This window comes from Vigna unguiculata, chromosome 3 (assembly GCF_004118075.2).
Source record: "Vigna unguiculata cultivar IT97K-499-35 chromosome 3, ASM411807v1, whole genome shotgun sequence".
Taxonomy (NCBI): domain Eukaryota; kingdom Viridiplantae; phylum Streptophyta; class Magnoliopsida; order Fabales; family Fabaceae; genus Vigna; species Vigna unguiculata.
The window spans coordinates 3,954,579-3,969,392 of record NC_040281.1 but is presented as its reverse complement, the minus strand read 5'-3'; the positions used below and the strand labels follow the sequence as shown (position 1 = coordinate 3,969,392).

At 29.8% G+C, this 14,814-nt stretch overlaps 2 protein-coding genes across 2 annotated transcripts; one reads left to right on the top strand and one right to left on the bottom strand.

The window, feature by feature from the left end:
- Nucleotides 1-3,910: 3,910 nt before the first annotated feature.
- LOC114179943 (auxin-responsive protein SAUR71-like) lies at nt 3,911-4,706 on the top strand. The gene has a single exon (XM_028066456.1). It carries the CDS (start codon nt 4,128-4,130, stop codon nt 4,599-4,601), a length of 474 nt encoding a protein of 157 aa, XP_027922257.1. The 5' UTR covers nt 3,911-4,127; the 3' UTR covers nt 4,602-4,706.
- Nucleotides 4,707-6,671: 1,965 nt separating this feature from the next.
- Nucleotides 6,672-10,708, bottom strand: LOC114175638 (protein DEK-like). Its single transcript, XM_028060408.1, has 11 exons — nt 10,183-10,708; nt 10,004-10,037; nt 9,474-9,553; nt 9,268-9,327; nt 8,961-9,071; nt 8,796-8,876; nt 8,329-8,385; nt 7,769-8,213; nt 7,431-7,528; nt 7,310-7,340; nt 6,672-7,215 (listed from the first exon to the last, which is right to left on the bottom strand). Exons 1-11 carry the CDS (start codon nt 10,525-10,527, stop codon nt 7,070-7,072), a joined length of 1,488 nt encoding a protein of 495 aa, XP_027916209.1. The 5' UTR covers nt 10,528-10,708; the 3' UTR covers nt 6,672-7,069.
- Nucleotides 10,709-14,814: the final 4,106 nt, after the last annotated feature.

The window sequence follows — 14,814 nt, the reverse complement described above, 5'->3', positions numbered from 1 at the left end:
CTAATAAATACTTTTGATTTGGAAAACAAGTATGAATGAAATTAGTGTCCACATTGGACCAAAAGTGGTTTGAAATGTTGGATGTTCAACTCGTTTTTTCATGTCTTCTTCTTTTCATAAGTATGTATTGACACATTATTTTATTCATTTCTTTATTTATGTGGAAATGTAATGTTTATGCACAACAAGCCTAGTAAGGGAGAGAAGCCCATAAAATGTCCCTAGTTTTTTTTATTTATTTTATGTTGTGTATATGGCTTGAGGTAACCTAATTATCTCATTATAATTTTATTTATTTTTGTTGATAAAAAATAAAATATAAGATTAGACAAGTCAAACTCATGACAAGCAAACTCATATTATAACCAAGTCAATTTGAACTAAAGCAAACATAGGTTAAAGCGAGTCAAGCCAAGCCTAAACTAGGTTGAGCTAAGCCAAATCCATGACAAATTAAGTCAAGCTTGGACAAGTTGAATTCAAGATGGGCTAGGCTAGACCAAGGTTAGCATGGTTGAGTTGGATCTAAGTCAAGTTAGGTTGGGCTAGGATCAAGTTAAGTTTGTCAAGTTTAGCTTAACTCAAGTTAGGTTGAACAAAGCTTATACTAGATCAAACCAAGTCAAATTATACTCATGTTGTGTTGAGTCAAGTGTGTCTCAAACAGACCAACCGGTTCAGACATAAGTTGAATAAAAACAAGTCAACCGAAAATAGGTCAAACCAAGACAAGTTAAGTCAATTTTTGTCAAGTTTGGCCTATGCCGAGCTAAGTTAGTCCATACCTAAGTTAGTTAAGTTAGGTCAGACCAAATTGAATTCAACTTAAGTCAGGTGATATTCATGTTAGACTTATTTTAGTCAAACCAATGTCAAATTAAGTGAGGTTAGGCCCAAGTTAAATTTAAACTAAGTTATGATAGATCAAATTGAGCTAGTTGTAGGCAAGTTGGGTTGGGCTAAGTCTAGGTCATACTGGGATGAATTAGACCTAAGTCAGGTTGAACTTGGTTTAGTGTAATTCAAGTTAAGTTGGTATCAAGTTCAGTTAAACTCAAATCAATTTAAGCTTAATAAATTTAAGCTCATTTTAAGTTGGACCAAATTTAACACAAAGATAGTTCAAGTGATTTGAGTTTAGATCATTATTAGATAAATTTAAATTTTAAATATAATTTACTTTATTAAATATAGATCGAATATGTGTTGGTTATTGAAATATCCATTTTATAATCACCCGTAACCTCAATTAAGGTTATTGTACATAATAAATATTTTTTTTTCTAAAATATTGTCAAAATCAATCTTTATTTATACACACGACTTCATATAAGAAATTTTATGAATGGAAACACAAGTTTAAAAAGGAGAACAATTGAGCTTATGTACAAGTAAATGGGTCAACATACCAGGTGGGTTCACACATGCAAGTTAATAAAACATGAAAAATTAACGAAATCTAAAAGATATTAAACAAAAAGAAAAATCAATAACAATTAAAAAGAACCAAACTGTCTTAAGTTTCAACTAAAATGAGCAATTAAGTTGTTTGTTTTGCTTGAGTTATATAAGTTCACATATGTAGAGTTGTAAGTTAAACTGGTTTAACTCTCAAATTAAATAGAATAACCTGTAAAACCTATTTTAGCATGAACTAATTATCATCGTGTTTAGAGACTCGCAAAAATTACAGAGCAAACAAATCAGTTCATGAAACTGGATCATACACTTTTAAACGTAATTTACCTATCTAATTATTTGACAGTGTAGATTTTTTTTTTTTTACATTATTACTTAATTTAAATTAAAGTAAATAATAAAATTTGTATTATAAGAAAGCGATCTAATGGTGTGATGTGTTTATTCCCAATTAAAACAAATGGAATGTTAGGAATAAGATCACTATAATCTTACCCCACATGTCAGAAATCACAACTTGCGCGGACCATTTTGCTTTCTTTTAATATTTTTTAGAAATTTAATAGGATTACACAGAAACAGTTTTGACTGTAAAATGAACTAGTTTTCAATTTAGTTTTTGAAAATATTTTTCTAACATCTAAAGTTAGTATTTTTAGATCTTATGAAGTATTAAATTTCTAATTTTAGTGTATGCAGAATATATTATTTTAATTTTAACTATTTTAAAGTTTTAAATTATATTTCATTTTTACATTTCAATACAAATAAAGGACTTTTATTTTATAATTTTTAAACAAATTACAACTATCGAGTTAGTGTCACGTCTAGAATGATTAGTTTAATTTTTCTTTTCGACAAGCTAACAAATATTACATGAAACTAAAAATAAAAAATATACTAACGGAGCTATAAGATTGATTTAAAATGTTTATGAGAAATTATGTCAGAGATCGTAGGTTCCATTCTCTGTACTAATAAAAATATTAATAACTAATATTTGTTTATAAAAGAAAATTAAATTTTAAAAGGAAAAAATATTTGTTTTCTTGACTCAACAAAAGTTCAACTCATTTTATATATAACAAAACATATTCTTATATTTTTCTAACGTATCTAATAGTTTCACATTATTTAGAAGTAGAGATCTAAGTTAATAGTTTTACATTGTTTAAAATCAAGGTTTAAGGTGATTTAAATAATTTTTCTTCTTTCTACCTTTTAAGACACTTTTTAACAACAAAATTTTTACAGAATTGTTTTGAGAACAATACTTCAAAAGGTAGTTGATCGTAACGATGTTGAGGAACTTGCCATCAAGACATCAATAATACTTAGTTATAGATTATCATATTATTATAAAAAATAAAATATCATATCAATTTAAAAATCTCACTTGCTAAAGGATAGAGTCCACCAAATTTTTTTAATTTTATACTTTTAAAAAATTAAAATTATTATTATACTATAATATCTCTTATTGAATAAATTAAAATAATTATAAGTGTCAATAATACAATTTATAATATTATTGTAAATCTATAAAAAAAATTAAGTCAACCCAACCGACATACTTGCAAACTAGTGTAAACACAGGCGCTATCGCGCCTGTGTGTACGCATTTTTTGAATTATATTAATAATTGATGATATTGTAATGTTATTAATTTAATAAACAAAATAACAAAATAAAAGTATATTTATAAAAAATAAAATAAAATGTACGGAGAAAATAAGAGAAAAATAACTGTTGATGAATAGTAAGAGAAAAAAAGAAAAAGGAGATAAGTAAATAATTTTATAAAAACTTGTAAAAGTAACCGTTAAATTTTAAAAATTTAATAAATAATTAAATTATAAAGGGTAAAGTTGGAATTATGAAATGTGGACACAAAAGAGGGAATCCCCTTTATATATAGTTATAGATTACCCTTATCAACCCAGATTCCATTTTCTATATGGCAAATTTAAATTTTCATGTTAGAATTAGTCGACAGATGATACGATTTATAATTTTTCCATCATACAAAATATGATTATACTCCCTAAATATTATAAAAAATCTTATTATCCGAAAACTTTTACTTTCTATATTGTGAGTTGATTATTCTTAGGTTGCGGCGAGAACTCGTTCTCCCAGTTCTCACCCACCAACCACCATTGACTTTACTCTTACCAGTTTTGTCTATTGTAAACTGCTATAAGCGATTTCACACCAGTAGAACAATTCACTGCTATAATATATATATTATATTCCCGAGATAAATGTTCATTTATTAATAGGTTAATTTCCTTTCACCAAATACCATATTAATAAAATAGTAGCTAATTCAACGTAGACAGTGATAGCCAACTCATGTTATACACAATCCTAAGCTAAACTAGTTTTGCTTATCAAACATTTGACTCTTTCCACGCAAATATATAGGTCTTCTATGTCAATTCTTTTTACATAGCACTTGCAATTTAATTAGTCCACACAATAGGGTATCTTTCCCTTTCCGCCACAATACTTAGTCTAAAAAATGGATCAAAATCCACAGCATGCGCAAACTGACAAGAATTACAAAGAGTAAGACCCAACTGATGCATGCGTGGAACAAACAACCATTGAAGGAACCAACTTCGCTACATATATAAGAACACCAACCTTAACTTCCACAAACACAAACTCATCATCATTCTCTTGCCACCCCGGGGTTTGAGAGTATGAAAATGGAGTTTGTGAAGAAGTGGAAGAGAGTATTGGGGAGAAGCAAGAGATTGTATCCGGAGAACAACTTAAGTGGAAGCTATGGCAGATTGAGGAACAAAGAAAGGCAACAACGTAGGAAGAATAATTCGAAGGCTTGTGTGGCTCCACAAGGTTGTCTTTGTGTCTACGTTGGAGCCGAGAGAGAGAGATTCGTGATCAAGATCGAGATAGCGAACCACCCTTTGTTCAAAGAGCTTTTGGATGGTGCTGAGAGAGAATATGGGTATAGAAACGATGGTCCCTTGTGCCTCCCTTGCCACGTTGACTTCTTCTGTGAGGCGCTGACGGAGATGGAAATCGGCACCACCGTCGAAGAGGGTGTTATGGGTTCTCATGGTTACAGTCACCACAACTCGTGTTCAGTTTCTAATCTCAGTTATGCGACAGGGTCTTTCTCTGATCGTTATTATGAAAACCTTGTGAATTGATATTATTGAAACAGATTCAACCATATATGGTAGATTAGAACATGCTTGTTTCATTAGTTTAATCAGTTTTGATGTTCGTTAATTGTTAGCAGTTCTTGCCAAGGATCTAGGGTTGGATTGTTTCAAATATAAAATTGATTTCCAGAAAGTAAACTATTTTTGAGAGAAATGATCACGTTTTTGTTTTAGCTTCAGAACATTCCAACTGTCTAATCTAGTTATATGATTAGAATTAAATAAATTATTTTAAATTGAATTAGACCAAATACACTGGAACGAGATAGTCAACAACGAAGACTATCCAGTATGACCCCGTCATTTTTTAATTGGTTTTTTCTTGATGTTTTGGGTTTGGTCAATTACCAGTGTTTCTCTTAGGTTTTTCTTGTATTTCCCTGCTTTCCATTTTAATAATTAATTGTATAAAATTATCCTCTTTTTTGTATATTCTTACTTCTTACCCGTTTTATGGACAAAATTATAAAATATATTTTTTTAAAAAATAATATATGATAGGACAAATTTAAATTATATTTACAAGTGAGAATTTGAAGTTATTAATATTCATTTGTTAAGTTGGCGCTCATTTACATTTGTATTTTGTTTAAATTTGTATTTAAAAATAAAAATTTCTCTGATCAATAATTTTATAATTTTATTTTTAAAAAAAAAATAAAAAGTTGTGTAAAATCGTTTGACTATTATTTTCAGTTTATTTATATGTGATTGTCGATTTGATGTGTGATTAGATGCAAAACTTCATGCGTATTTGATTCAATACATATTATTCCAAAAATTGACTCGGGATAATATCAGTGTCTTAACAAATTTCTTGATTTTGATTATGTGGCATGATATATTATGGTTGAATTGTGACTAATGTTAATTGGTTAACATTATGAATGCTTGATTTAAAAATAATCTTTATATATGATAGAACTTTATACAAATAAATAAACATATCTCTCTGTCTGTTGTTGGTTGTCCAAATGATATGATTGTTTGATACACATGAATAAAAGTGTATGAATTAATAATAAAGGTTAGAGGTGAAAAGTGGTATCATGAGTTTTGTGTTTACATATATCTTCATATATGTGTTTTAGAATGTATATGTCTATCCATAGATATAATATTTTGAACTTTTTTCTTCAAAAAAAATTATTGAATCTTTAAGAAGACTGCATATTCACCCTCTATGCATATTTGTTAAATGTTAAGTTTACTTTATATTATCTATATAATGATATAGTTAATATTATATCCGAATTAATCGGTCGTTACATTCATTGTTAACAATTCACAATGTTTAAAAGTAGACTTCAATATTAGTTTAAAATTTAAGTTTGAACCTAACTTAATTATAAAAGAATAATATAAACAATAAAAGTTACTAAAATTATATGTCATGTTTATATCACTTTTATGTATTAATTTAATGACACTTTAAACAATAAAAATTTGTGGACATCTTTATATATTACAAAGAAAACACTTTAATTTATTTTCTAACATAAAAAAATCAGCTTCAATGCTTATTTTGATACTACCCCCAGTTCTACGTCCACAAAATAATGAGACTTCGATAACTAAGTTTACGTACACGAGTTTAAGCAATTATTACTCTGGAACGACATACAAAAAGCAAATACCGCAGCTGAAGTCGTAAAAAATAAGATACGTAATTGAATTTCGCTTTTATAATTGGAATAAGCAATTTAATACACTGTATACACATAAGAATATAAAATAATTATATTTAAACTAATAAAATATGAAGTTGAATAAACATTTAACTTTTCAATAAAATAAACTTGTAAAGAAATTATTAAGCCAAGTCAAAGTTTAAACAAAAATTGGTTTTATTCTCAATATTTACAATAAAATCAGAGTTTTGTATCAATATATATTTAGATCGATTAGTATAAGTAATAATTTATTCATCTTCACCAAATAATTTAAGGATCATATTCTAATGATGTTGCGTTAGAAAGCAAAAATACTACTAATCACACAATATTTAACGATGTTAATCTTTAATTTCTACAATATTCCTTAGCAATAAATAGCTCTTCATCAAGAGAATTTTCCATAAATATAAGGCGCAAATGCTTATCAGCAATACAATTCACAAGAGTCTCAAGAAAGACTCGTAATCTGGTTTCAGGCTATTAAAATATTGCATGGTGTTCTGATTCAAAAGGCAATATTGTTTACACCAATGTAAATAAAACCTATTCAGTATAGAAAGTAAAATTAAGGTAACATTAATAATAAACATAACGGGGTTAAAACTAGGAAATAACAAGTTGAGAATACCTATCATGGAAAAGGGTCCCCACTCAAAACAAATATCCATCAAAACCTATTACGGAAAGAGACGGCTGCCACGATAACCATGGTAATAAAATTTAGCTGCGGAATTAACCACATACCTCTATTTTCAGATTATTTCTTAAACTATGATTCTACAACAATGTCTCGTCTTCACCATCATCATCTCCAACATTTGATGCTTCCTCTTGATCGTCATCCGACATGTTATTAATTACATCTGTAATTATATCCTTCACCTCTGCTTTTCTATGCATCAAATCCACGTCAAAGTGTGTACCTGCCAACATTTCGTTACAGAAGAGCTCAGTTCACAAAATCATTTCACATCTTTTAATTGGGGTTAGGGGAGAATTTAATGAAACAGATTATACCAAGTCGTTTCAGGATATCAGATAAAGTTGCCTGCATCAAGAAATATAAAACAAATTATAAAAAATCATTGTGTTTTAAAAAAAAAAAACATGAAATGGCAGACAAAAGAACATTACTTACCGTATTGAAATCTACTTTCTTCAAAATATCAACTACCACTCGATGCATTTCATCCTTACTAGGTCCGGATTTAGCTTTCTCGCTACTTCTACCTTTTCCTGCCAATGACATAAGAATCGAAGGGTAAGAATGCATAAAACAGTCCTATAAAATTGACATATTTTATGTAATTTGTCCAAACATAAAACAGTTATATTAGAGGATAAGTTTTCCAGGGAAAACTCGAGCAAACGTGATCATAGCATAAAAAAATAACTCTCGAGCAACTAACAACTTATGGCAACTGGCATTAGATTTAGTACAGATGATGTAATAAACTACAATGACAAAGACCCAACCTTCATCCTTAACTAAAGCCTTTGAAGACTTGTCGGTTGGTTTTTTGTCTGCACCCTTCCCTTTTGAATTCTGGTTTTCCCTTACTGTTTTCTGTTTCTTGGAAGCAGACTGCTTGGATTTCGAAGTATTGTCATTACGAGCTATTTTTGAAGTAGATTTTTTGGGAGTTCTTTCGTTGCTCTTGCCTGTCTCTACTGTAGTGGTCTTCTTTACAGGTTCGTCTTGGTCTTCATTCAGAATCTTCTTCGAAGACCGATTGTGAGCCTTTTCTTTATCATCTTCCTCTTTCTCTGACAAGTTTTCGTCATCCGGATCACTTTCACTTTTTTGCACATCATCTTCCTCAGTATCAACTTTTGCCTCGGAAGGTTCAGAGACATCACTCTCCTCGATATCAGAAGACTGTTTTTGCTTTTTCGCAACTAGTGAGCTTTTCTTTTGCTTCTACAACCCGATGAAATATAAGGAAATCAAAAACAGAAGAAAAAACATTATTAAGCATGTCATAACTAATGCAGCAAGCCAGAATGAATTTCAAGTAAATAGTATAACAACACACCTTGGCAGATGCTTCGGATTTGTTTGGGGTTTGCTTTCTGCTTCGCTTTTTCCCTTTCTGTAACATAACACCAAGCTTGAAAAAACTAACGGCAATATATAAAAGGTCGAACATATAACATCATATTTTTACAACGAATTAAGACGCAATAACAATTATACAGGGCAAACATCATTACCTAGCTACTTTGATTGATTTAACTGTTGAATTTAAATTATGGTTTCAGAGATCCCTAGTTGAATATGGCGAAATTCAGACAAAATAAATCTCCAATCGCATGGTTGAATTTCGCAGGTCTGGCATTTGGTTCTTCAATTTGCTAATTTTAGGATACTTGGTTGGAATAAACAATTTAAAATAACATGAATATATAAGTGGTAACAGAGGATAAATTGACTCACGACTTACAAGAACCTTGATTAATTCTTATCCTTATACACTAATACAGTAATGTTGAACAAAATTACCATTTTTTGGTCGGCAAGAAGAACATCAGTTGTAGCATGCGGAGAAACCAAAAATTCAAACAGCTTCGCACACAGTTCCTCCTGAAATGCCACAATGATCATAACTTGTTTATAAAGACCAATTGTTACAATACAAGGATGGGAAAATGTTAGCTAAACTTTTACCTTCTTCATAGTGGTCTTGTTTATTGGAATATTAAGCACATTACAGAAGTCCACCAACTTCTCTTTCGGACACTTCTCAATCTTCTCCCTTGTCTTTGCCTTTTGTTTTTCCTGCCAAAAAAATTACGTAACCATAATTTAAGCATGTTAATAACATACTCCGACATTCAAAATTTTAAGACAATGCACAATTAACCAAAATACTAAACTAACAAAATTTTCAATACAATAACGCAATCGGTTAAGATTCATCTGCACAATTAGAAATTAAACACAAGTAGTATTACAGTATATGATGCAACCATACCTCGTTGTCAGTCCACACATAGCCAGAAAACATTCCTATATTTCTCTTTACTGCGTTTACCTACACCAAAAAAAAAATGTAATTAGTATTCAAGGAACAGCCAATAGCCAGTCTTATACACCCATCTCTTAATTTAAAAAACATAGGCATGAAATAAGAAAGATAAAAAATGACAAAACATCTGAAGAACTGAGATAGTGTGCCACCTTTCCCCTTAGCCCAAAGAGTACTCTGTGAAGCGCATGTAGGTTGTCATCAGTTTTTCTCTTTGATAACATGAAAGCCACTGAAAAGTACAGATGTAAATACATAAACACGCTGCAACATATCATTGTTTTATTTCTATCATGAATGACATGCTTAAGTGGGGTCATTTAAGTTAAAAATTGGAAGAAAAAAGAAGTCAGGAATTTAGCTATTTAATCTTGTTTATAATATTAACCCTTTTCTTGTCTCCCATCCCTTGAGACATTAAAAGGTTGCATTTCTCATGGACCCCTTTTTCTTCAACCAGAAAATCTCCGTGAGACCAATTAAACACGCAGGTGCTAAAACCCCAAACCTAGTCCAACAGACGAATAAGACAACATTCGCAAATTACTCCATCCACTAACTCTTGGACAATATACAGTTGTCAAAATAAATACGAAGAAAGAATAACACATCAACAAGACCACGCGATGTCTAACATTACGGACTCCATACATTCACAAATCCATGCAACAAGAGACCTTACCATTTGGAATGTCCTTGAGCTGCGTACCGTTGCCCTGAAAGCCAAGGAGATTCACTCACACGATCAAATCCAACACTTATTATATTAATTCGACACAACAGAAAAACAACAACATGAACCCTCGAAAAACTACTAAAGTAAAACATACAAATTAACAAACCATATATTTCTGCAAGTACCTTCTCAATTGACGAGGTTTTGCGAGAGGAAGACTGGTGAAACTTATCGGGTGAAGAAACAGTGTACCTATCCACCGTTTTCCTCTCCCTGGTTGGTCTCTTACTAGTTGGCGTAGCGTAACCGCTTTCTTCTGTTGACTTAATTGACTTCGCTTCGCCACGCTCATCAGTCTCTTCTTCTTCCTCTTCATTTTTCTCTTCTTCTACCCGATCCTTTTCTTTTCCGTCGCCGTTTTCATTCACATCGTTCTTCACCGGAGTATCTTCTTGTTCGGTGTGATTTTCTTCAGCTTGGACTTCTTCTTCCCCTTGAGGCTTCTCGTTTTCTAGGGTTTCAGAAGACATTGTTGAGAGAAGTTGAATTGCGAATAGAGCGAATCCCTGAGCAGTGAATAGAGAAAGGGTGAGTTACGATTAGATCGGAAAGAATGATAGTGATTGTGATGGGAAGAGACAGATAGAGAGGGAAATGGTGAAAAGAATTTGGAGGGAAACAAAATAAGATGAAGCGCGCTCTTTAGTTTTTCAAATTTTGTGCCAATTTTCTGAGCGGTCTCGCGCTTTTTCATCTTCTTTTCTTCGCTGTTATCCGAAAAGAAAAAATCAATAAATTAATCCTAAAAAAAAATAGACGCTGCGCTTTGATTGAATTGTAAAGGAAAAAAATGGTTAAAGTTGATATAACAAATTTAAAAAATATATATTTATAAAAAGCGAAATTATCTTTTTATTATAAATTAATTTCAATTAAATAATAAGTTGCAATTTATTATCATTATTTAAGAATTTTTTAATTTCATTATTATTATTTAAGATAAAACAGGATTTTTTTTTCATTGTTTATTTCAGAAGAAAAATAAAAAATAACTCGCCTTGCTTCACTCTAAGTTCTTATTTGTATTTTATCTTTTTCACTTTTCCTGTTTTACATGTAATTCAAATAAAACAAAAGTAAATACGAGAAAACATGACGAGGATAGCTCAACTACATCTTTCTCTTCACACCGTCCTTTCCCTCTTTTAAAAATCTCAATTTACCTTTTCTTGCACATCTACACTCCTATATAGTATAAACAATTTTTTTATTTTATTTTTGTATATAAAATTAAAAAAATATTATTTTGACTTTTGTTAATGTAAACAATATATAGTTTTCAAGAATGAAACTAAAAAGACACTGGTCATGCTAGAAAATGACATGAGAAGAGTGAAGGAATGGGTAGAATAAAAAAACTCAAAAAAAAATTGGGACGGGAAAGATGAATATGAACTAGTAATTTTTATAGTTTTAAATGTGTTTGCGAATTTGAATTCAACCATTTAAAAAGTAAATAAAATCGACTAAGTCACTTATGTACTTAGCAGTAAAGGTATTTGTGGTGCTCTTTATTTGATTTTTAGTTAAAAACATATTTAAAATGAATGTAAAAGTTATATGTGAATGTGATCAATTGGAATCAAATTTAAAATAAAATTATTTTTTGCAGTTTTATTGTAATTTATTATTAATACATATACTTGGCTTTATTTTTCTTACATAATATTAAATGATGAAGAATAAATTTATTATATGCTCAAATATAATTAAATATTTGTTTCTTTTAACAAAATATATATATATATATATATATATAATATTAAATAAGTTGTTTACACATGTTAACCATTTTCTTCTCTTTCTTTTAACAAACAAAATATAAATACCTAATGAGCATCTACACTTTTATAACAATTAACAAAAAGATGGTTATTAGTTCTCTTATATCTATAAATTTTGCCGTGGATATTATATTATTTGTAAAATCCATGTATCTTTTGCAGATTTTTCCCTCACCATAGGTAATCTAGCTTTCATATTATTGAAAATTGAAATAATTATTATTCCACTTCATTTATAATGTTAAATTAAAAATATTGATTTATCTGTCTCTCTCGATTCATGTACATAAATAAACTTAATCATATCAGAATTTTCTATTGCACACATATCTATTGTATATAAATACAATTATTGATCATGAATAACACAATCACAAGTTGCTTGAGTGATAATACATCCCTCAAGTACAAGTTTTCTCACTTGAGAAATATCATGTGTTACTTTAGTGGAATACTTTCGTATTTCTAAACATAATTTGTATATTTATTGATTAAAATGCACATTGTCACACTTGAATGTTATTACAATGTTTGGGTGATACATATACTTGAAAAATTTTCCAACCAGGATTAAAACTCTTCCACGTATTTTCTCGGTGCTTGAGTGTTATGATGTATTTGCATTATTCATTAAGATCTCATACACAATGCACACCTCCACAACATCACTCGAGTGACAAACATGTTGTTTTAGCGTCATCCTTCAAGAGGAGAGAGTTACATCACCTATCTCTTGTTCAAATTATAAACTCTTGCTTTAACTACTTACACGAGTTTACACTTTGTTACTTGAGCAACAATGATTGATAAGTGTAATAATTAAGAACTAATTGGATGTCACTTAAATAATGAAACATTGTTTAAGCAACATTCAGTTTGGGGATACTCATTGTCAATAAAACTTCAACGAAACCAACGTAACAAATTAATACAAGTTACTACATGTCATGATCCACAAACATGTCACCCCCACACCCTCATGCATACATACAAAACTAATCATCACATTCTTAACAAATGTAAACAAAAACTTAATATATAGATACATATTAACTCATTTTACCTAAATGTTTCAAACTTGAAATTTAATTATAAATATAGTCAATTGAAATCCATACTAGGAGCGTCAACGAAATAAGTTATTTTTGTGAAAATATTTTTTAATTAAATTTGCCTTACAACTTACTGGCATTTACATTTGAAAAAAAAAACATGTAATATGTATATAAAGTATGTACAAATCATTCACCTTCGATAATTTAATTAAATGACCAATGGTTGCATATTTGGAAGTGAACATCAACAAAGTCGTCTTTTATGCGTAGTTAAGTGCATGAAGTGAATGATTTCACGTAATTTTAGTTGTCTTCTTGTTTTTTATCCAACATAGCAACAACAACCCCAAACTCAAGACCAGTGCCTAAAACCTAATAAAGTAAGTTATCTCACTTATCAAATGCCTACACAAAATTACTATAATATAACTACTTAATGTATTCACATTTTAAATAAACATAATGAAACATATTATTAACCTTATCCATTGTATAAACATTATTGCATTATTCTTATTCGTTATTTACTACAAGACTCAGTTTTCACGTAACTTCGTGAAATAAAAAACATTGTGGATCCAAATTTCATAAATACAAATAAATTCAGAATACTAACATACGAACTATCGTCCACGTCATTGAATTTATGTTCAACACGTAGACAATAGACGTAAAAAAGGTGTGAGGACTTTTTTTGTAAAAAAATTGTCAATATTTAGGTATGACTTGTAAAGACCATACACAAAAGAGGTTTTTTACGTCTGACCCTTATAGGTTAAATGTAAATTTACATATGTTGAGTACAGGTCATATGTAATTTTACATATGACCTATTATGTAATTTTACATCTAACCTATGAGGATCAAACGCAAAACACTTATTTTGTGTATGATTTTTAAGGCAAAACATATATTTGTTTAAAAAACTTGTAATGCCCATTTATCCTTCAATTTTCTCTTTGCGTGGAGCTTTTTCTTAATGTTGACAAATGTTTTTTGCGAGTTAAGGCTTTCACTGATGATCATCAAATTTTAAGGTTTTGTTTCTTTTTTTCCTTTTCCCATTTATTTCTCACCATTGTGCATTCCTATGACTCTTTTGCATGTAATGTATTTAATTAAGGTCGTTGTTGACACTCACAATCTCATAACTATGAAGAACAAGGGATGTTAGCAGAAGCACCCCACAATTGTTCGTAAGGCCGAAGAAATCATGTACTCCAAAGCTGAATTCAAGTTTTTTTATAGTTTCTCAAATGCTCGTGGAATGTTTATTATTATTGCTTTCACTATGGTGGGTAAAACCTCTTTTGTTTTACCTATTGTGATTTTGTTGCTTTAAAAAAAGTAATTTAATCTGATATGCTCTAGTATCGCCTTAATGATGTCATTAACATAATCATACGGATAAACAAGATATTCGAGATGAGAGAGCTTTCACCTTTATATACTTAAGATACTTGCATTCATTTTTTTCATCTTTAGTGGACCCTAATACTCTAAAATAGTGATAAAATCCTAACTATTTACTCATACACATAATAACATAATCGTTTCTCCTATATATCATTTAGGTTTAAATACTTCCTTCATCCATGTTTTTGTTGAAAAATCTCAAATAGGTCCTAAGATTTTTTTTAGTCTCAATTAGGTCCATATTTTTGAAAATGTGTAACAATTAGGCCCATTCCGTTAGTATGATATTAACGGTGTTAAGGATATGCCACGTGTCAGCTTCACATTTTTTTTGATTTTTTTAATTTTTTTAAAAATTTTTAATTTTTTTTTGAAAATTATTCATGCCACGTGTCATGTCAATATTGTGCCACGTGTCACGTCAGTAAGGTGACACGTGTCAAATTATTGTCTGAATCTCAATTTGGTCCATATATTTGTTATTTTTATTACATTTCAGTCC